The sequence below is a fragment of the Astyanax mexicanus genome, chromosome 23, assembly GCF_023375975.1.
Source record: "Astyanax mexicanus isolate ESR-SI-001 chromosome 23, AstMex3_surface, whole genome shotgun sequence".
Classification (NCBI taxonomy): domain Eukaryota; kingdom Metazoa; phylum Chordata; class Actinopteri; order Characiformes; family Acestrorhamphidae; genus Astyanax; species Astyanax mexicanus.
The window spans coordinates 27455154-27479716 of record NC_064430.1 but is presented as its reverse complement, the minus strand read 5'-3'; the positions used below and the strand labels follow the sequence as shown (position 1 = coordinate 27479716).

At 36.9% G+C, this 24563-nt stretch overlaps 2 protein-coding genes across 4 annotated transcripts in view; one reads left to right on the top strand and one right to left on the bottom strand.

The window, feature by feature from the left end:
• The window catches only part of phkb (phosphorylase kinase, beta), a 180534-nt gene that overhangs the window by 52351 nt on the left and 103620 nt on the right, over positions 1-24563 (top strand). For all 3 annotated transcript variants that reach the window (XM_049471148.1, XM_049471149.1, XM_049471150.1), the window contains 2 exons: positions 17000-17095; positions 18342-18539. In XM_049471148.1, the coding sequence (XP_049327105.1) occupies positions 17000-17095; positions 18342-18539 (294 nt within the window). The remainder of the gene's footprint in view (positions 1-16999; positions 17096-18341; positions 18540-24563) is intronic.
• LOC111191333 (testis-specific serine/threonine-protein kinase 6) lies at positions 10424-14071 on the bottom strand. The gene is made up of 4 exons (XM_049471153.1): positions 13803-14071; positions 12459-13283; positions 12172-12351; positions 10424-11851 (listed from the first exon to the last, which is right to left on the bottom strand). Exons 2-4 carry the CDS (start codon positions 13274-13276, stop codon positions 11545-11547), a joined length of 1305 nt encoding a protein of 434 aa, XP_049327110.1. The 5' UTR covers positions 13277-13283; positions 13803-14071; the 3' UTR covers positions 10424-11544.

Sequence of the window (24563 nt, the reverse complement as noted above, 5' to 3'; positions counted from 1 at the left end):
TTTTCCCTCCGGCTTCTATCACAGAGACGGGGCTCCAGCCTGTAGCCCCGAATGAGATAACGGCTAATCGTTTAATTGCTTATCAATTTGTGAGTGTTTGTGTCCTTTAACTGAAACAGTTTGACCCCCAGAGCCTGTTTACTATGGGCATTCACTTGGTATTCAGGTTGTATCTGGATAAACAGTGTATGGACTAAAGTACTGGGACGTCTGTTTATTCTTTACCTTCTTTTGGATATGATTTACCATAGAACACTTTCAAACCCAGCAGGGTCTGGTTTCCTTACATTCACATTTATGGCATTTAGCTGATACTCTTATCCAGAGCAACTTACTCAGTTTACTCATATTACAGAGGTGGGCCAATGTAGTGTTAGGAGTCTTGCCCAAGGACTCTTATTGGTGTGGCGCAGCATTTTTACCAAGACCAGGAAATAGACCCCAGTCCCAACATGCTGTGATAGCTCACTGGCAGGTGATGGTGTTATCCGCTGTGCTGTGCCACACCCACAACTTCATTGCAATTATATTCTCTGACTGGCAAGATGGGCCTTTCTGATGCCACAGTAGGATTGTAGCCAGCATGCTAATGCTGTGAAATTGCTGTGGGATGAGACCAGTAGCAATGTGGGATGAGGCTTTAGCCAGAGTGCTAACACCATGGTAGTGATGTGAAATGAGGATGGTTCTTACTGCGATAATGCTCCACTAGTGATGTAGGTTGAGGCTGGAAGCTGGCGTACTTACACCGCAGTAGCTATATGGGATGTGACCGCTAGTCAGTATGCAAACACTCCATTGGGGATGAAGGATTAGGCCTGTATCAAGCGTGCTAACACTGTGGTAGTGATGTTGGGATGAGTCCAGTACCAATGTTTGTTGAATTGGGAAGCTAGTGATCTAGCACTCTAGTGATGTAGGATGAAGTCAGTAGCCAGCATGCTAACACTATAGTAGCGATGTAAAATGAAGCGAGTAGCCAGCATGCTAACACTGTGGTAGTGATGTGGGATAAGTCCAGTACCAATGTATGTTGAGTTGGGAAGCTAGAGCTCTAGCACTCCAGTAGTGATGTGGGATGAGGCTGGTAACGATATGGGATGTGGTCAGTAGTCAGTAGGCTAACACTGTTCTGGGGATGTAGGATGAGACCAGTAGCGGTAGCCAGAATGCTAATGCTGTGGTAATCTTGTAGGATGAGGCTGGTAGCCAGTGTGCTAACACTGTAGTAGTGATGTGGGATGAGTCCAGTACCAGTGTGTGTTGAGTTGGGAAGCGAGTGCTCTAGCACTCCAGTAGTGATGTGGGCTGAGGCTGGTAGCCAGCATGCTAATACTGTGGTAGTGATGTAGGATGAGGCCAGTAGCCAGCGGGCTAAGTAGCACCACACTTCTATAGTGATGTAGGATGAGGCCAGTAACTGTCATAAAAGTTCACTGTTCTCTAATTTGTGTTTATTTAATAAGCCTTATTTTAAAAGTTGGATAACTCTATAAAATTATGGCAGGAATGTAAGATGAGACACATTTACCGTCAGCACTATTGCAGAATTATTATGAGACACTGAGCAGTTCATGATCCAGCTTTAACAACACAGTAAATAAAAGTATTTAAAAGTAAATAAAACTGAGTATTTTTCCGTGCAGCTTCTTCCTAAACGTCAAACTGTCCTTCAGGTACTGGACTGTTTCTGAGCCACAGCGCTGAGATAAATTATGAGGTTTATGGCAGAACGTGACCAATCGAGCACATTAATTTTTAATTACTGCGAACAAACAATTAAATAACCAAAACCTCTCTGATGCTCAGAACATCAGGACATTCACTGACTCGGACGCTAAAGCTCCTGAAATCAGTGGAAGTAGAAGATTAAAACCCTCGTGTTCAGAGCAGTCCTGTAGAAAAGAGACGTTCCTTTTGCACTGAAACCTCAGCATAAAACTGTAAGACAGAACCAGACCTGATAAGCCTTGATTAACTGGACCTCTAATCCTCAGAACCATTCATTGAGCTAACGACACTCGGAGCACAGAGCTCAGCACAGCAGCCACGGACAGTAAAGGTCAGATACAGTGTCGTCCCTGAAGTCACACAGGTCCATTACCATCAGTACATACAACTACAGAGAGAACACTGTACACCACATAACTCTGACTACAATAGAAGTGAATTGAATAGAATATAATTAAATAAAATAGAATAGAAAAAAAGAATATAGGAGAGAATAGAGTAGAAGAGAATACAATAGAAAAGAATTAAAAAATACAAGATTATACAAGAGAAAAAAAAGAATAGAATACAATAGAAGATAGAATAGAAGAGTATAGAATATACACAGTAAGAGAATAAACAGAGCAGAGTGTACAATAAAAATATGTTTAATCAAGTTAGAAATCTTCATCATAAATTCCACATTGTCATTCAATTCTCACATTTAATAACTCAACTAAAACAGATTTTTAGATTTTTATTTTAAAAACATAACTAGGCTTTATTTATTACCATTATTACCTTATTACCATATTTTTGGTGCACCATATTAAAAGGTGCACTATTAATGAATGTATATTTTTTGGTCTTTTTCTTCCATAAGGATTACATAAGGATTATGTCTAAGATGCCTAAGTAAACAAAACTGTAATTCTTAAAAAAAAAAAAATATATATATATATATATATATATATATATATATATATATATATATATATATATATATATATATATATATATATATATATAATTCAAAGTCAAACGAGCGCTGGAAATTAACCTACAAAAATCATATCCTGAAAACTGTTTATTTGGGTGAGTAAAGTAATCCTCTTTATTTATAGTAAGCTTAGATTGGCAATATTTTAGCACGGTTAGCAGCAGCGCTAGTCACAGTTAGCAGCAGTGCTTAGCACTAGTAAATGCTGCATGATAGCGCTACACTGAGGAATTCTGAGTGTTTCGGTAAGCCACGGCGATAATAGCTAGTGGTTCATCTCATGTAGCTTGTTTTAACATGGTAAGCACGCAGACTATAGTCCAGTATACTCACCTCTGAATGACTGAAGAGCTAGTTCTTAGCATGGTTAGCAACTAATGCTAATGCTGCTCCAGCCTTAGTGCTGGAAAAAGTTTACTGAAAACTTACTCTTATAATGCTGTACTTCAGCAGAATGGATTTACTGCTCCTTAATATCTGACTGGTATAATTCATACATAAAGCACACTTTTTTTTTTTTTAATAAAAAAGTATTTTAAGAAAAAGTACATAATAGTAACTAATAGAACAGAATAGAAAATATATCAGAAATAGATGAGTGTGAGATGGAATGAAATAGAATAAAATATAAATAGAATAAAGTATAAATTTAATATAGTATAAAATTATAAATAGTATAGAGTAGAACATAGTACAACTAAATATTAGAGATGAAAGATGCATACAAATAGAAATGTGTGTATTTATATATGTATTCTAATGTAGAATACATTAGTTACACAGCTCTTTATACTGGAAAACCAGAGACTCTAAAAAAAGATGGACGCCGTGTTGCCTGTCCATTGCTCTGTCCATTCATTCAATGAAAATGAAGCCAAAATCTTCCGCCATGTTGCTGATTCTGAAACCCGAGTCTGCACAGTAGAGACCAGAGGAGGGAGACAGACTGCGGAGAGACAGCCTACTCATTTAAATAAACCCGCCCCTGAGGGCTGCCTCGAGGTCACAGGCTGCAGAGCGGAGCGGAGCGTAGCTGACGGTCTGTTACTGGTCCCGCCCATAACCAGCCCTTTTACAATAACCACACCTTTTTTGAATAGAGCTGAATAACGTTTTTAAAAACAAAAATGTGACAATATAAGCAGAGGTTACACTAGCTGTTGCATTTAAATAATGAAGGTAGAATTACAGTATATTGGAATAAAAAACTTGATTGAAAGTTGTCTGTTTTGCCATTGAAACCTATGGGGATGGGTGGGGTAACACAGCTTTCTGAAACCAAACAGCAGGGGGCGCTCGACCTGTGGTGGCTTCACTTTTGAGAGACGATGCTCTGTCCAGCTATACACAATCTATGGGATAAACACTGATGAGTAGACCATAAAAGAATCTGGTATAGTGTGGTTTTGCCTCGTTATATAAATTGTATATGTTATATAACTATACAAGTTAAAAGTTTTCTGTTTAGAGTTGCAGTTGTAGAAGTAAAGGCTCGTGTTGTGCTGATTTGTACCGGGATGAGTTTTTTACTGCGGTTCTGATGGGTAGATTATTTCGGAGGAACGAGAGGCTCTCCAGTTTTCCGATCCATTAGCAGCTATAATGAATGTGGCTCATTGCAGTCGTAGCTTTTTGTCAACAGCAAAACAGATTAATCCCGTTAACGACTTCTCCGTAAAACAGAACCGAAACGAGGCCGACGAGAGAGCCAGCCATCCGTCAAGCGCAGAAACCCAACCCGCGATACGGATCGCCTCCCCGAGCCGAACACAATCACACCCAATAAAGCAGAATCAGCCCGAGCTGCAGTTCAGAGACAGATTACCACACTGCAGAGTATCCATTTACCAGACCACCATCATCCCCCTGCAGCCAGAGCGGGAAATGTGCTTAGAGTACAATAGAGTTAACAGAACTGACAGCATATGAAGAGAAAAGCCTCCGGAAATAGAGTTAACCCTTTAATCTTCAATCAGCACAGAGCCCACTTCAGTTTAAAAAAGAAATCTTCCAACATCTGAACATTTTATAGCAGGACAGAGTGGATCATAGAGTATAAAATAGAAAGTAGAAATAGAAAAGAATGTAATATAACAGAATTAAATAATAAAATATAAGGGAACAGAAAAGAGCAAAATCCAATTAAGTTTAATAGAAAAACATAGAATCATCATGTCATCAACATAATAGAACAGATCCTAATAGAAAGAAAATAGAATTGATCTTTGGAACTTCATTTAATTGTAGAACAGAGTAGAACCATGACATTCGACATTCAGAAAAAGAGATGGGTCGTTTTGTTGTTTTTGTTCCCTTATGGAGACCATTTTTTAACCGTCTCTCTTTTTTGTTTATTATTGAATCATTAACACTGATCTTAACTGAGGTGAGTGAGAGCTGCAATTCTTTAAATGTTGTTCTTGGTTCTTTTGGGACCTCCTGGATGAGTTATCCATGCCCTTTTGGAGTCATTTTGGTCGGTTGGTTTCTCCTGAAAAGAGGTTCACCAGTGTTCCATGTTTTCTCCATTAGTGAGTAATAATAGTGAATCACTGTGGTTCTCTGGAGTCCCAAATCTTTAGAAATTACTTTGTAACCTTTACAAGACTGATAGATGATCAGTGACTGTTTTCTCGTCTCTCAGATGGGAGTATAATAATGTTTTGTTTTTTGAGATCTTTTATCTGCTTCATGTTGTCAGACAGATTCTATTTCTATAAATGATTTCTTGATTCTACAGGTCTGTAAAAAGTGTTTTTTTTTATATATATTTACTCAGGTAATATTTTGTCTGATATTAAAGTTTATTTTTTTGATAATCTGAAAATGTAAGTATATACAAGTATATACAAAAATGCAAAATAAAAATAAATCTTTTAACGCCACTGTAAAAGGTGTCCACAAATATATGGACGTGCACTAGTCTCGTAGCTGTTTGTGTATATTGCATAGTGTTTGGTTATTACAGACCTTGTTGTGTTACTGCTGTAATTCAGAGGCTCAGCCCCGTGGCCGCTGTACTCCTCTCCTCTGCTCCTCTGCTGTCTGAGGCTGCATCGGTTCTGAGCGATCCGCGGATTCGGCCGGGTTATTAATGAGCACTCTGCAGCTCCCCGTCTCCCCTCTCTCGCCCCCAGCCCACAGATCCACAGCTTTCAGCAGCAGGTCCTCCACACATCCAAGCAGAAAAGCCCAGGTGAATACAGATGGGTTTATGCTCTCAGCTCCAGGAAGAGGCTTTTTAGTGTAGCGCCGCTGCTATTACACCAAAACACCGAAATATAGCAGAGCTGGGTTTGAGATGAAACACGGCGCAGTGTGAGAGCATCCTAATGAGCCCATATCCTGCGTTCATGCCTGTTTCTCTTGCTTTAAATTGTTCTCTCATAATCAAAAATATAGTTGCACCTAGAAAAAGTGCAGAATCCCAGTGCTGTTCAAAAGGAAGATGAAGAAAGTTACCAGTAACAATATACGGCTAAATATTTACACTGGTATGGGCAACTATCTTGATATGGGTCGTATTTATTATTGAGCCACACATACGGTAGTAAGTAGTGTGTAGTGTGAGTTGTAGAGGTTCCTAATGAAGTCCTGTGATTATCCATCCTATGCAACTTGAAAATTCTCACACACTTCTTACAGACAGTTTTTGGTACATGACACTCACAATATGCAAATCAATCAAGCATTAATACCACCCACCTGGTGACATCCAATCATCTGCATCTCACCACTATCAGAGGCACACAGTTCAGCCCAATCAGCAGATAAAGAAAGTTACCAGTAACGATATATGGTTTAATATTTACACTGATATGGGCAACTCTCTTGATATGGGTCATGTTTATTATTGAGCCACACATACAGTAGTAAGTAGTGTGTAGCGTGAGTTGTAGAGGTTCCTAATGAAGTCCGGCGATAATCCATGCCATGCAACTTGAAAATTCTCAAACAGTTCCTGCAGATTTTGCAGTAAGGCTGTTAGGAGTAAACACACTAAAGTCTTATATGTGTTTGTTAAGTTTTTCAGTTTAAAAATAACCCAGAATTTGGTTCGAATCTCGGTTACGTTGCTTCCTATCAGCAGCCTGAGCCTCAGAGAGCAAAGTTGTCCATGCTGATTTCTATGGGTAGATGATGCTCTCTTCCCATATCATTTTCAAAGGTGATATTGGTCAGTACAGGCGTCTGTTAGCCAATGTATTAGAACTGAGTCGCTGCGCTTTCCTCCAAAAGCTGTGATGCTACCTGGTAATGCTACATCACCAGCAGTTAGAAAAGAGGCGGAGTCTGACTTCACATGTGTCGGATGAGGCATGCACTACTCTTCACCTTCCTAATGTTGGATCATTAGTAGTGATAGGGGGTGTCCTAGTGAGTGGGTTGGGTAATCGGCCTAGCAAAAATTGAGGAGAAAATATATAAAAAAGTAAAAAGATTGCCCTTAGCTATTAGCTTACACAAATTCCTACTACCAGTAATAGCATATACAACAGTAATGTTCTGACACGGTATGACGTTAAGAAAAAAAGTGGATAGAGCACCCCCAACCCTAACGACACGTGTCCACTATCACTTTTCTTCAATGCATGTCACCGTGCCAGATCTCTCAGCTTGCTGTGTGGGCGTGTCTGTGACGTTTTTGAATTCAAATGAAGCAACAGAAGTAGGCCATCATAAGTTTAGGAACTTCTAAATCCATATTCAGCAATACGCCATTTTCAGCGTCTCTTCTGTGGTTGAAAGGCGTCTGTTCTGTGTGTGTGAGGCTGGTATGTGTGTGAAGTCGCAACCTGCTCTTACTCGATTGGCTGAACTCAGCGTGGTGGGTGGATTCATTTGAATAAAGTTGAGCTCTGCTAAACTTTTTAGCCTGGGGGGAGGGGGGGGCGGGGGTTTACGTTCATGCGCAATGCAACCCAACATGCACCGTGGCATGTGGTGGCTCTCCCAATTGAAATAAATAGGATGAGTCGAGGCTTAAGTGCTAGTGGACATGTACAGTAGCTAGTGGAAAACCCTTCTGTAATTTATTACACAAACACACACACACACACACCCATATACACATATACATATCTAGCACAAGTCTCTCCACTCTTCTACTGTCAGATATTTACATTATAACACACACACACACTCACATACACACACACACAGTGTGCTCCAGTATGTAAATCATGGGATTTATGAAGCCGCTGAGAGCCATAGTGGTGCTTCTGCTCTTTGTTATTATCATAGACAGGTTAAGTGTGTCCTAAACGACACCTGCTGTGTGTGTGTGTGCGCATAACTATGCGCATATGTGTGGGTGTAAGAGGAAGTGTGTGTATTTAAGTGTGTTGAAGTGTGTGTTTGGTGGAAATGAGGCCGGGCCAGGAGAAGACTCGATCTGAAACATATAACTGAGGAAGAGTGTGTAAGTGTATTAAAGCGTGTGTGCTATTGTGTGTGTGTGTGTGTGTGTGTGTGTGTGTGTGTGAAGAGGGTTCGGGGGGGGAATAATTGGATGTGCTGCTGGATGATTGGAGTGCCCATGATGGCGAGGGAGCTCCACTCAGGGCGCTTTACCTGATGGGAAAACAAAATGAAGTGGAACAGCCTGAGGAAAGTTGCGCAGCGGCTCAGAACAGCTCGCCGTGTTGCGTAACGCCGCTCTGCTGAAGCTCTTCAGACCCGTGTGGAGGCGTCAGGTGTCGCTTTCTGTGCCGCTGCCGAAATGGGGTGAACTGGGTTTTGGTACCTGCTGTTGTTCAGTTTCAGTATAAAGCAGCTTTTTTTTCTCTGCCGCATTAACCCTTGTGTGGGGTCCATATTTTTTGTTACTCGTTTACTTTGTTACTTGTATTTAATTCAGCAAAATTAAGCAATTTTACATTAAAATGCTTTACACATGCTTGCTTCACCTAAATTGCAAGCAATATAAACAGCTTACATGGTTAATATTTGCCCTTTACCTTTCTTATGTTACATTTCTTTCAAAAAAGTGCTACTCTTTTTTTATTAGTTTTTTAATAAAATGTAAAAGAAAATGAATTAAACTCAAGATATGAGTAGAAAATTTGTTTAGTTTCAAATTTACAAATGAAGCAATGTTTATTAGCCCTTGGCCAAACATACTGTATGTAATATAAATGTGTGTGGGGGGGGGGGGGGGGGTGTACAGTGTGTGTTTATCGAAAATGTGTTTTGATATATGTTTTTCACAAAAAATGAGCCAATGCCAATGAGTTTGAGTTAGAAAAAATATTTTTTTAGTATCATTTGATGAAAACTGAAAACGGGTCCCACAGACCCGAACACCACACAAGGGTTAATCAATTTTAAGTAGTTCTGTCAATTGTTTAAAAAATAATCCGGTTCATCACAACATGTTCTGTGTTTAATCACGATTAATCGCACCTTTTCTTCTTCTATAGACTTGTTTTAGGCTTTTAGCAGTGGAATTATATTCACATAACTACTGTCAATTACTTTAATAAAAAGAATGGGATTAATCACAGCATTCTGTGATGCAAATTATACATTCAAAAAGTATTTGTAGTATATTTGTTTGATTGTACATTCATTCAAAATCCTTATTAAAAAGGTGTGATTAATCATATTCTGTGATTAATCCTTAATTACCTATTTTTTTTAACTTCTGAACACTTTTATTACGCTTTTATTAGTGTATATTTAAATTCAGATAAAAGAATGAAGAATGAAGTTTCGCAAATGTAATTATATTCACATTACTACTGTCAATTATTTTAAAAATAATTATATTAATCACAATATTTGTGATTAAACATGACTAATTACACCTTTTCATCTTATGAGGACTTTTATTAGGTTTTTATTTGTGCATATTTGAGTGCAAATAGAATAATTAATTAATTTATAATAGTAAATAATAATTAAGAAATAATTAGCTAATAGAATTATGTTCACTTTATATTTCACTGTCAACCCCTGAAGACTTTGATTAGGCTTTTATTTGTGCATTTTTAAGTGCAAATAAAATAATTAAGGCTTGATTCGCAAATAGAATTATGTTTACTTGACATTTCACTGTCAACCCCTTTTCATTTTCTGAACACTTTTATTACACTTGAATTAGTGTATATTTAAATGCAAATAACATAATAAATGTAAGATTGGCCAATTTTAATTATGTTAGTGGTGTCAATCTCTTAAATAATAATCAGATTAATGACACCAATATTCTGTGATTTAATCATGATTAATCGCATGTTTTCTTCGTGAGGCTTACACTTTTAATAGTGGATATTTGAATAAAGTAAAAGAATGTTTCAGTGGTCTGCCCACTGGTTGAGTCCGTGGTTCAGGCATGACTGTGGGCGTTATAAGATGAATAAATGCTTAAAATAGATCACTCTGTATCTACATCTATATAATATATCAGTTTCACATTCTGAACTACTAAATTACTGAAATAAAGTAACTTGTGAATGATATTCATTTTTTTTAGTAGTGTACATAGCAGCTAGAAAACTTGATAAAAAAAAAGAAAAATCATGTTGAGACAAAAAGAGAAGGTATATTTTTTTTTATTTTGAGTAGAATACAGAAAAAAACAGAACAGTTGAACAGTAGCTAATAGCACCAGCTGCTGTTTGTAAGTCTGATCGTAGAGAGGTTTAAGCATATTTATTCATTCATTCATTTATTTATTCATTCATTTATTTGCCCCCCCCCCCCCCACCCCAGTTGGACAATTAAGACTTTATTTTTATTTAGAGAGTTTATAATACTGTCTGTTTATGTTGGAGATTGTTCTTAATTGTTTACAGAGGGTTAAACACATCACTCTTCACAACTATGTTTTGATCTACTATTAATTTACACAGTACTAGTTACGTTTTCAATATTTATTTATTTATTTTTGGCCCACCACCACCCCCTCCTTATGGGAGGGCTACAGTACCAGTTACAGTACTGTAATTCTGAGTAACTGAAATTCTGCACACGGCTATTTTTACACTAACTAAACTATTTATTTATTTATTTATTTATTTATTTATTTATTTTTGGCTCACCGCCACCCCCTCCTTATGGGAGGGCTACAGTACCAGTTACAGTACTGTAATTCTGAGTAACTGAAATTCTGCACACGGCTATTTTTACACTAACTAAACTATTTATTTATTTATTTATTTATTTATTTATTTTTGGCTCACCGCCACCCCCTCCTTATGGGAGGGCTACAGTACCAGTTACAATAAATCTGTAACTGGTAAACCAGTAAATCTGAGTAACTGAAATTCTGCACATGACTAATTTTACAGTATTTATTTATTTATTTATTTATTTATTTATTTACTTACTTTTGGCCCACCACCACCCCCTCCTTATGGGAGGGCTACAGTACCAGTTACAGCACTGTTTATCTGAAGTAACACTAATTGCACTGTCGAATTAACTCTATTAAGCACTAGTCCTGGTGCTACCTTTGATATCTCTGCTGCAGATCACATTTGTGCTCACTATTTCAGGAGCACTTTTTGATCTCTGTGCTGCAAGGCTATTTTATATGGGGTCAAATATGAACACTAAATAAACAGTAGCACTTTTATTTTTTTTAATCAGGACTGTGGATGATAATTAATCTAACATAAATTAGTATTGTAGCTTTAAAACTTAAGAAGTACCTAAAAAAATTGGTTTGGAACTTTCTCCCTGACTGCATTTTAAAATTGAGGGTCACATGCTAAATCAATATCAGGCAAAATGATTTGCTGGTCTCCGGCTTCACTTTGGGCTGTGGGAGCATTGGTTCTGCTTCCATCAGCAGCCCATGGAGCCCATGGAGTTCTGTGTCTGTGAGGTTACCCATAGATGGTGATAGTAACATTGGAAGGGTTGGGGTGCTTTTTCTTTCTGAACATCTTTTTGATTTTCTTTTGGAGAGCACAGGAGCCTCGGACAATCTGCGCTACCACGCGAGCCTTCACTGCCCTTTTAACCGCAGTCAAAAATGCACAACAGCCAGGAGCGCTCGAATCCTCCACAGTCTCTCCATTCCTAATTGAGTCCTTCTCTATTCGCTGACTGCCGTTGATTCCTCTTTCTTCCTCCTGCTTATCCTCCTCCTCTTTACTGACAGCTGTCGCAGGAAATTCATTGGTAGAAACTCTGGTAGAGACACAACGGAAGCAAAAATGTGGAAATGTATCATTATTAATAAACAAATAAACTTACAGATTACTACACGATAACTAGCGTATGTTCTTTTGTACCCCTACTCTAAAACCTAACCCTAAACCTAACTTTAAACCTACTAACCCTTAGCTTACTTGGGTGTAGGGTTACATATAATAGAGTCTAAATGACTAGATTTATTAGATCTCTTGAGTTTATTAGATATTTAGTTAAATGTTAGTTGGGCATCTATTAGGTATCTTCAATAGATAATTCCAGTAAAGTGTTACAAAACAAACCAAGCAAACGCATACCTGCTGGTTTTCTGTTCCAAATCATCCTTTGGCACATCCCGCTGCTCCTGACGCTGCGTCTGCTGATCGTCAGTCTTCTCTGTAGTTTGACCTTCTGGAGTTTCCGGTTCTTTCTCCTCTGGAGGTGTTTCGGCTACAGTTGGAGGTGTGTCTGCAGCTGCAGTCTCATCATCAGTTTCCCTGTTGATGAAAATGTGATCGTCGTTAGCGCTTTTCTTTGGAAGTTCTAAAATCTGTGGGTGTAATTCTATTTTCTGTAGTTCTGCACTGTGGTTTCAGTTACTTACTTCTGCTCTTCCTTCGGCTGCAGCCAGGGGTGCTGTTCCAGGGCCGCCACCTCAGGCCGGCAGAAGGGAAAGTAGCTCATCATGGAGGAGATCAGATCCCGACACGGCTCATCCACATTGATTTTACGTGGGTATTTCAGAGGTTTGAGCTGAACACGGCGGAGACCTTTGCACGTAATTGCAAAGAAGGGCAGGGAGCCGGTGAGCATGTTGTAAAGAATGACACCCATGCTCCACACGTCGCTCTTTTTGGCGTCGTACGGCTCCTTTTTCAGCACCTCCGGAGCGCTGTACAGAGGAGTTCCACAGCACGTACTTCGAAGGACAGGAAAGCCTAGTGTGTAGCACCCAAGACCAAAGTCGGTCAGTCGGACCTGGTTGTCAGCGGTCAGTAGGATGTTACCGCATTTCAGGTCCCTGTGTGCAATGTTCTTATTGTGAAGGTAGACCATGGCGCTGGTAAGCTGCAAGAACCACAGTCTGGCCTGGTCGGGGGGAATCCGGCTGAGCTGTCTGATCTTTTCAGCAAGATCCATTGCTGCAGCCTCCATTACAATAAAAATGTGCCCACTGGCCCTGATGTGAATGTCGTGCACATGTACGATGTGAGAGTGTTTAGAGTACTTCAGGATGGGCACTTCGTAGAACATGCATTGTTGATAAGCATACTTCGGTATGCACTTGTTGTTTATTATTTTAATCGCGACCTTGTCAGGGTGCTTTTCAGATTGGGCAAGTTTAACTTCACCAAATGCCCCTTGGCCAATTTTGTGCAAAACATTGTAGCCCAAGCTATGCAGCTCTTTCTTAGTGGCCATGTCTTTCCTGCGGAGAGAAGGTGGAGGAGAACAGGATCAGGTTAACACAGTTCATTTAGTCTTGATTAGGTTTTGATATAATTCCTAACAGCACTTCTGATATCAGTATCAGAATCTTTCTAGCTGTGTCCCACCCAACTTTCTACAAATCAGTAATAATAATAATAATAATAATAATAATAATAATAATACAGTTTTTTTTTCAACATATGCTTTGATCAGATGATGCATTTACTGTATGTTGTATATTTTATGTAAATTGGCCTTCTGACCTAAGGTCATAGACATTATTAAGCCAAAGACATATGTTTAAACGGTTCAAGATAACTATATAAATAACTAATAACTATATATACCAGTTCAAATGGTTCTTCTACCATAAGCTTATACCATTATACCATTATATATAATTCTTATACTATATATATATATATATATATATATATATATATATATATATATATATATATATATATAACTAAATGTATAATTTAGTTGTTATCAGTAATCAATAAACATTTCTTACTCTGTGTAAAATCAGACGTCAGTCAGTGTCAGTCAAACTCTGTGATGTATTCTGTTTAGCTGCTCTGGCTCAACTGCCTTTTATAGGCTCTGTGATGTCATCAGTTCCGCCGCATGACATCACAGTGGAACGGAACCCTGAGCTCAGGTCTGTCACTCACTGTATGGAGCTGGATGTACACAGAATTCTGTACCAATAAGTAATTCACCAAATCACTCCCTTACAAGTTGAGACTTAAAAACTAAAGTCAGCCTGCCATATTTGTTCTATAAAAACAACAAATGAATTGAACACTTTTTGCTTTTTTTTTTTTTTGGCTTCTTTTTTTTAACTGAAACTGATGATTGCAATTGATAAGAATTGATTTTTAAATGTAAAACAGAAGAATCAGTGTAAGATAATCATAATGGGGTTTTATTTATATTTGAAAATGTCTGTTTTATTGTATATTTTTGAATTTGGACACAGATTGTCCTCGAATGAATTATGTTTATGTACCAGTTGAATAAAAAAAATATATATATATGCAAATGCAAAATATGAAAAAGATTCCCCCTAATGAGATAAATTGGCAGATTAAACAGGTGTGTTGACCCTGTATGTACAGTACGGGCCAAAAGTTTGGACACACCTTCTTTTTTTCAATGTGTTTTCTATATTTAAATGACTATTTACATTGTAGATTCTCACTGAAGGCATCAAAACTATGAATGAACATGTGGAGTTTTATGTACTTAAAAAAAAGGTGAAATAACTAAAAAAAAAAAAAAAAATATATATATATATATATATATATATATATATATATATATATATACATATTATAGTTTCTTCAAAATAGCCCCCCTTTGCTACAAGACACTAAATGTAATGATAAAATGTATTTTAAAGTTAAGTATAGTATTTTTCATGAAATATAATTATTAAAATGCTTCAGAGATATACATTTTTTTTTTTGCATTGCTGTGTGACTCCAAATCCCAACTATGCTTTATATATATATAGGCTCTGTGATGTCATCAGTTCCGCCGCATGACATCACAGTGGAACGGAACCCTGAGCTCAGGTCTGTCACTCACTGTATGGAGCTGGATGTACACAGAATTCTGTACCAATAAGTAATTCACCAAATCACTCCCTTACAAGTTGAGACTTAAAAACTAAAGTCAGCCTGCCATATTTGTTCTATAAAAACAACAAATGAATTGAACACTTTTTGCTTTTTTTTTTTTTTTTTTTTTTTTTTTTTTTTTTTTTTTTTTGGCTTCTTTTTTTTACTGAAACTGATGATTGCAATTGATAATGTCTGTTTTATTGTATATTTTTGAATTTGGACACAGATTGTCCTCGAATGAATTATGTTTATGTACCAGTTGAATAAAAAAAATATATATATATGCAAATGCAAAATATGAAAAAGATTCCCCCTAATGAGATAAATTGGCAGATTAAACAGGTGTGTTGACCCTGTATGTACAGTACGGGCCAAAAGTTTGGACACACCTTCTTTTTTTCAATGTGTTTTCTATATAAAAAATCTTGAATCTTGATATTTAAATGACTATTTACATTGTAGATTATCACTGAAGGCATCACAACTATGAATGAACTCGTGGAGTTTTATGTACTTAACAAAAAAAAGGTGAAATAACTAAAAAATATATAAAATATAAAAATATATATATATATATATACATATTATAGTTTCTTCAAAATAGCCCCCCTTTGCTACAAGACACTAAATGTAATGATAAAATGTATTTTAAAGTTAAGTATAGTATTTTTCATGAAATATAATTATTAAAATGCTTCAGAGATATACATTTTTTTTGCATTGCTGTGTGACTCCAAATCCCATCTATGCTTTATATATATATATATTATTTTTCATAATAAATCCATAATATTCAAGTTAAAATACACATTTTAGTTTAGCTGGGTTCCACTCATCACTGTTACCGTAACACATTACCCCATCTAAAACTAATTTGGACAAATTTAACTCACATCTACAACAGGAAGTGACATTATCAGTTGGTTCTTCTGAAGATCATGGGAAAACCAAAATGAATTTCCCTCATTAGTTTTTTTTGTATAATTGATCTTACTGTAACTGTAATGACTGAGGAGCTCAATCTCAACACTCAGTCCTGTTACCTAAATTAATTTTTAGATCATATTTGTTTATTTTTTAAATACAAATTTGGGGAAAATCACTAGAGTGTGCTCAGTGTGCTCATGCTGTTTTTCATGTTTTTTGCTAATTCTGTACGGAAAAAAGGAATTCCTGTTACTTTCATTCCTGTTGCTCAAAACATTAAAAGTAACAGGAGTGAGTGCCAGAAACAGAAGTGATTAAAAAAGAATCAATTATTTGAACATGTTATTAGATTCGGAGTGTTATGTGTTATGTTATGTTATGTTATGTTAAACGACAGTTAAATCAGAATGTTTTATACGTTAGATTCTTTTAAATAAGTAGCACATTTAGCCACATTTAGAGGACAGATCTGCAGATTCTTGGTGAGATTTTAATCGCAGTGTCTTCATGAGGGAGAGTCACCTGGAATAGTTTTCTCAGCATCTTGAAGGAAGGAGTTCCTGGAGGTGCTGCTGAACAATAGTTGCTGCTTTTCCTTCATGCTGGGAAGCTCCAGCTCATCCCAATTAAACCACCTCAAATCACCTTAATCTCAGTTCATCAGGTTTAGATCAGGGATTAATGTGGAGGACAAACACTATTTTTTTTTTTTTTTTTATATATACTTTTTGCTACATAATTCCATATGTGTCTCTTAATTGTTTTTACGTGTTTAGTATTAATATACAAGGTAGAAAATACATAAAATAAAAAGAAAACATTAAATGATATGTTATATTATATGTGTTTTTTGATTCAGTCCAGCGTTAGTCTGCACTGTGCGGTCGATCTGTATTTTCTGTGCTTATGTTTGGTGGTTTTAATTAGCCTTTAGTGAATCTTCAGCTCATTCAGGACTAAACTGAACAATACTGTGAGATGTGTTTAACACAGCTGGAGCTTTTACAGTAATCCAGCTGCTGCCGTTCTCCACTTTACTGCAAATGGCTGGTGTATAAAGTGTTTTCTTCCTGGCTTTGTACTGGTTCTTTGTACAGGTATGCTATCAGAACTTCTCCAAACATCACGGATCATCTGTGTATGTGTTTCTCTGCAGGGATGCTCCTGGTCGGTGATATTTGTGGATTTGGACGCTCACAACCGTAACAGGCAGACCCTCTCCTCCCTGCTCCCCAGAGAGAGCCGATCACACGTACGTTACAATGTTTAATAACATTCGTATCAGATAATCCATTCATATCATTAATAAACACACAGCATGCTTTCTTTTCCATGGGTTTTTATGGTAGTTTGATCATTAGTAGTTTGACAAAAAATGTTTCAAAATAAAAGTACACCCATTACCCTCTCCTCATATCAGAATACAGAACTTAGTGCTGCTTATCATTTAACTGTGACCCATCAGTTAGCATAGAGCTAACTGCAAACTGCATGGAAAAATTACAGTGTTAACTTATTGTTATACATTAGCTTGACAAAGTATAAAAAACAAATGACATCTAATCAAGTCAAATTTATTCAAATTAAATCAGATCAGACCAAATAGAGTTGAGTTGTACAGCGTTTAGTTAGGTTGTGATAAGTTAGGATAAGTTGTATTGGGATGAGTCGGGTGGTTTGGAATAAGTTGAGTTAGGTCGAGTTGGGAGGAGTTTTGTTGAGTTGGGTTGGGATGAGTTGAGTTGGGTTGGTTTGGAATTAATTGAGTTGGGTCGAGTTGAGAGGAGTTATGTTGAGTTGGGTTGGGATAACTTGGGTTAGTTTGGTATAATTTGAGTTGGGTCAGTTTAGGAGGAGTTATGCTGAGTTGAGTTAGGTAGGGATAAGTTGGTTTGGTACATATATTGAGTTGTGTCGAGTTGACAGGAGGTTTATTGAGTTTGGTTGGGATGAGTTGGGTTTGTAGCGAAATACTACAAATTAATAATGTTTAAGCTATTTTCCAATATGTAATTATCAGTGCTAAACACCAGGTAAGGTAAGTATTTGAGATTAATTAATAAGAAATATAAAAGAATACTGTGGGCCAATCAGAAAACTCGTCTAGGAATCGTCTGCACCACTTTTCTGCAATTTCGAGGTTAGGGAAAAGCCTCCATTTATTGAAAAGATAAGTAAAAAAGATTATTTAAAAGAAAATTAAAACAAAACACATATGTATTATGAATAATACCTCTTATATTACAGTTCATAATAAATATCTCAATATATCAAATTACTACTTATATACACACCACTACTTATACTACCACTACCCGGGTATGAATACATGTGTATACTCAAATTGAATAAAATTGAATTGAATGTGTTGGATCCAATCCATTTAATGGTAAAACATAAGAAAAAAAAATGCATAAGTTTATACATCATTGGTAAAATTGTTAATCAAAAGAAGGAACTATATATTTGTGTATTGTGTCTCGTTTATTGTTGTTTAGAACACAGATGCGGCGCTGTTGCCCTGTATCAGCTACCCGGCCTTCGCCGTGGACGATGACGCGCTCTACACCCAGACTCTGGACAAGATCGTCCGGAAGCTGCGTGGGAAATACGGCTTCAAGCGCTTCTTGCGGGACGGCTACAGAACCGCCAACGAGGACAAGAACCGCAGATACTACAGACCAGCCGAGATGAAGGTTAGCATGTAGCTCTTTATATAATTTTACTTTGTACACACGTTGAAACTCCTCCTGCTTTGTAGTATATTTAGAAAAAAACTAGTACTTGTAATTAAAGAAATAATTATTTATTACCTGAACTAAAGAAAAAAATCTAGTTTTAATCTATCTATCTATCTGTCTGTCTGTCTGTCTGTCGGGTTGAGCTTAGTTGAGTTGGTTTGGGTAATATGGGTTGGGTGTAGTTAAGCTGGGTTAGGTAAGGTTTGGAAATTTGAGTTTGGTATGTTTGGGTTGTGTTGATTGGGTTAAGTCAGTTTGGTTTGGTTTGATAATTTGTTAATACCTGAAATAAACTCAGGTAGGAAGATTATGAAGTATCTTAATTAGTATTTTAGTGTCTAAAAGAATCTCAAAAAGCAACCCCTGATAGCTGAAAAAAGCAACAACTTTTGTTTGAGTTTAGTTGGGTTGAGTTGATTTGAGTTGATTTGGGTTGCATTGGTTTGCGTTCATTAGGTTAGGTTTATTTGAGTTGGTTTGGGTAAAGCTAGGTTAGGTTAGGCTTTCTTAATTTAAGTTTGGTCTGTTTGGGTTATATTGAGTTAGTTTGATTTGGTAATGGTTTATTGCCTGACATTAATTTGAGTGGTAAGGTTTGAAGTACATTTTGAATGTCTACAATAAACTTAGAAATTTAGTTGCATTTCCTGAAATCAATTGTTTGTTACAATCATCACTTTTTTAACCTTTGTTTTTTTTTTTTTTTTTTTGTTTTTTTTTTCGTTCTATTTTGCAAACTCTTGTGTGCATCAATCAGAATGCTGATGGAATTTAGGTGTGATTAAAGTCATTATAATAAAGTACATTTAGACAGTAGTGTAACATCATCAAAAACAACTATAACTCCAGTCTTGTGAGGGTTAAAAATGTTCTTTCGCAGTCTAAATGAACTGATATGACATGTGTCTCACCCCTGTCTTTAAAGATTTGGAGATTAGCCTTTGAGATAAAGATTAGCGCTAATGCTAATGCAGAGGGCGTGCAGTGATTTTTATGCACCTTTTAATCCAGCTGAGATTAATTTATTTATTTCCGCTCAGCTTGTTGACGGGGAAGCAGGGGAATGTGCTGCCCAGGCAAAATCCCCTCTGATTGGCTGGAAGCTGAGAGGATAATAACTCTCGTCTGAATCTAAAGGGGGGTGGGGGTGATAAGGGGGTACTGTGGGGGGGCGGGGGCGGTGGACAAAGCTACTTAACACAAAGCAAATCAGTCCGTTAGCTGCTGCAGTTGACCTCCCAGAATTAATGAGCTCCTGCTGAACAGCAGACAGGTCTGTTAAAGACGCACTCCTGAATACAGCCCGTCTATACACTGATAACCGGCCATAACATTAAAACATTAAAAAGTTAATGTTCTGCATTGTAGATTAATACTAATATCATGAAAAAATGAAATTTTAGATTCTTCTAAGTAGCTCCTCTTGCTTGGATTAGACAGTTTTGCACATCTCTGCCGGATTTTCTCAGGAATTCAGGCTTTCAGTTAACAGCTGTGCTGAACCCGTCAAGAGTTAATTACTTGAATTTCTTGTCTCTTAATAAAGTGTTTGAGAGCATCAGTTGTAAAGTAGTGAAGAGGTAGAGTTACAGGTATACAGTGAATAGTGAATATTTGAGTAATATTCTAATCCAGATTATGACAAAAATTCTCAAAAAAAAATGTAGTTTAATAAATGAGAGTCAGTCAATCAAAAACATTTCAATAACTTTAAAAGTATGCTCAAGTGCAGTCTCAAAGGCCATCAAAAACATTTTGATGGAACTGGCACTCATCAGGACCACCCCAGGAAAGAATAAAAACATAAAACAAAGAGATACATTTTTTTAAGCAATATAATCTCAAGATCAAATGAAGATTTAAATAACAACAAAGAAAAAGGTCAAATAAAATATAAAATACAAAACATTGTAAAATCTGTAAATCTAGGGAATGCTTTAAACAAAAAGAAAACAATTAAAATAAATTTAAACAAGAAACATAGTTTTGGTAAATACAGTCAAACATCAAATTTGACTACCTGAAATGTGTTTAAAATGTATTTTATGTACTTTCATAACCTAAACTATAATGTAAAAGCAAATTGTAATATCTAAATTTAACCCAAAAATGTTGATATATTACTTTAAATAACATAAAACCGAGTTTAAATGCCTAAAATAAGCTCAGACATTGAGTTGACACCTGAAATCAACAAAACATGAAATCAACCAAAATGAAGCTACAAATAACCATAAAAAATAATAAATAAATAATCAAGAATAATAATGATAGGACTAATAATATTAAAGTAAACTAAGTTAATTAAACGCTCATCCTTTGTGTACTCGGTGTGTATACATTATATTAGGTATTATTACTACCCACAGTGATGGTGACCAGCTGTGTTCTTTAGCTTTGATGGGGTATGCCAAAAGTCATGGCACACACCAAAAGTCATGGGGCACGATACTAGTTGCTGTCATGTGATGTTTGAAATCCGTGTGGATGTAAAATGTGTATCTAAGAGCTGTAATAAGCTTCTGTAAATGTTCAGCGTGAGCTTTGCTCAGGGCCGTTAACTGCGAGCTGGTCCCCAGTTTATCCTGTAAGACAGTTATTAGAGTTTTATCAGACTGGTATTTGAGCAGAGGCGGGATCGGACCGGCCGGAGCGAGAGGACTCCGTGGTGAGTGATTAAATCTCTCTGAGTGAATTCAGTAAAGTGTAGCGGGAGACCCGCGGGCCGGCGCCGCTGATTACTCCTCCACCTGGGCTGTATTTATTTCATATCTGTGCTCTTCTCCACCCGTTATCTCCGCCAGTTACAGCAGAATTACTCCACAGGAGGGCACTTTCACAACCCGCTCACATTCACACTGCAGGTACTGAGTCCACACTGACCCGGCTCTGATCCTCTCAGCCGTCTGCAGAGACCGCTCTGACTGACCATACGCATTCATCAAGCCTGACAGATGTTTAGATGTTGATGTGATTGAGTAATCTGTATAAATATCAGTTTGAGATGGTTGAAGAAAAAATTTTATGTGTATGTGAATATACAGCTCTGGAAAAAAATGACTTAAAACTTAAAAATAACGAGTTTCTTTAATTTTACAAAATTGAAAGCTTCTGGAATATAATCAAGAGGAAGATGGATGATCTCAAGCCATCAAACCAAATTGAACTACTTGAATTTTTGCACCAGGAGTAAAGCAGCATAAAGTTGTCCAAAAGCAGTGTGTAAGACTGGTGGAGGAGAACATGATGCCAAGATGCATAAAAACTGTGATTAAAAACCAGGGTTATTCCACCAAATATTGATTTCTGAACTCTTAAAACTTTACGACTATGAACTTGTTTTCTTTGCATTCCATCCATACTTGCATTAATCCCTCCGTCCATCCAACCATCTGTTTATCCACTCGTCGACTCGCCCACTCTTTCATCTATCCGCCCATTATCCATCCATCCATCCATCCATCTACCCATCCATCCATCTATTTTTCCACTAGTCCATCCATCCACCCATCCTTCTGCCCATCATCCATCCATCCATCTATCTATGCGTCCATCCACCCATCTATTTTTCCACTCGTCCATCCATCCATCCCTTCATCCATCCATCCACCCATCCATCCATCCGTCCATTTATCAGTCCATCCATGCATTCATCCATTGATCCAACCATCCATCCATCCATCTATTTTTCCACTCGTTCATCCATCCATCCATCCTTCTGCCCATCATCGATCCATCCATCTATCCATGCATCCATCCACCCATCTATTTTTCCACTTGTCCATCCATCCATCCACCCATCTATTTTTCCACTCGTCCATCCATCCATCCCTTCATCCATCCTTCCATCATCCATCCATTCATCCATCCATCCATCCTTTCATCCATCCATTTATCAATCCAGCCATGCGTTCATCCATCCATCCATCCATACAACCATCCGCCCATCCATCCATTTATCAATCCATCCATGCATTCATCCATCCATCTGCCCATCATCCATCCATCCAGCTATCCATGCGTCCATCCACCCATCTATTTATCCATCCATCCATCCATCCATCCATGGTGTGTGTGTCTGTGTGTGTGACAGTAGCATAGTGTGGTGAGGAATTGTGCGTGTGCGTTTAGGGTAGTGTAGTGTGTATATTGCTAGTGTATGGTATATCAGTGTGTATGGTGAGCTGGTGGTTAGCGGTGTATGTGTGAGGCAGGGTTATAAGGTGAGGAATGGTGTCCGTGTGTGTGTGTGAGTGTGAGGCTGGGTTATTACGGTGAGGAACAGTGTTTGAGGGTAAAGAGGTTTTTGCAGGGCTGTGATGGCGGATTAATTTAGTTATTTTCTCGTCAGGCTGCTAAACTCCTGCGTTTGGGTCCTGAAGCGGATCAGGCGAGATACGGCAGCGAGGCGAGACGCTTCAATTAACATCCTTTATTTCATTACGCCCTAATCTCCCGCTCTTATCTCCCACCGTCCACCGAGATCGCCAGCGCAGATAGCAAAGTCTTAATTACATTTAGGAGAAGTTGATAGACACCGTGCTCCCCAGCGTCCAGAGAAACAGAACCCAGATTCACGAACTCTCTTTAATAATATACAATAAATGTAAATTATTACTCTTAATAATGTGTTTTATTTATATAACACTGATCCAAAGCTAAGAGCTTTCTGCCTCAAAACAGCAGAATCAGCCTGAATAGAGCGGAATTGGTCCAGATTCTCGGGTCTTCTCATTGGTTGGCTGTTAGCATTGCGACTAACCTGCCCCAACTCTGCTGAGCTCTACTGTTCTACTTTCTGTTAGAACTGAATTGCTATTATTGCAGAGGCTGGCTGTTAGCACAGAGGCTAATCACGCCGTTCTAGCTGAGCCCAGGTGCTGTTTTGTTAATATTGAGGCTTCAGATTTTATTTGGAATATTTGGAATATTCAGAGTTTTTGGAATATTTTGAGTATTAGGAATATTTTGTCTTTCTGAGAATGTTAATAGATTTTTTTTTCACCTGAACCATTTCTTTATGCACTCTAACAACTTGCATACACATAAAGTATTTGGAGTATTTGCAATCATTATAATATTTTTATGTATGTTGGATATTTAGAGTATATGGAATGTTTAGAATATTTTATGAATTTGGGATATTTTAAGAATTTAGAATATTTTATGTATTTGGGGTATTTGGAGTATTTTGAATGTTTAAAGTATATGGAGTATTTAGAATAAGTTTAATATTTGATGTATGTTTGATATTTAGAGTATTTAGGGTATTTGAAGGATTTAGAATATTTTATGTTTGGAATATTTGGAGTATTTTGAATATCTGAAGTAAATGGAGTATTTGGAATAAGTATAATATGTTCTGTATGTTGGATATTTAGAGTATTTGGGATATTTGAGTATTTGAAACATTTGAAACGTTTAGAGTATTTGGAGTTTTTTGAATATTTTATGTATTTTAGGATATTTGAAATATTTGGAGTATTTAGAATATTTTATGTATTTTGGGATATTTTAAATTTTTGGAGTATTTAGAATATTTTATTTATTTTAGGATATTTGAAACATTTGAAATATTTGGGGTATTTAGAATATTTGATGTATTTTGGGATATTTGAAATATTTGGACTATTTAAAATATGTTATGTATTTTGTATAATTGAAACATTTGAAATATTTGGAGTATTTAGAATATGTTATGTATTTTGGGTATTTGGAGTATTTGAAGTGAAATGAATATTTAGAATAGTTGGAACTTTTGGAGTATGTGATATATTAGTAGTATTTGGAATAGTTTAAATATTTTATGTATATAGGATATTTGGAGTATTTGAAATAGTTTGAAGTAATTTTATCTGAACATTTCATCAGGCACTGTGCAGTGCAGTGTTGACGGTGGTCTGATAAGTAGAAATGATCTGCAATATTAATGTGTAAAATATTAAAGACAGAAGCAGTAAATTCCAGTGAAATGTCTGA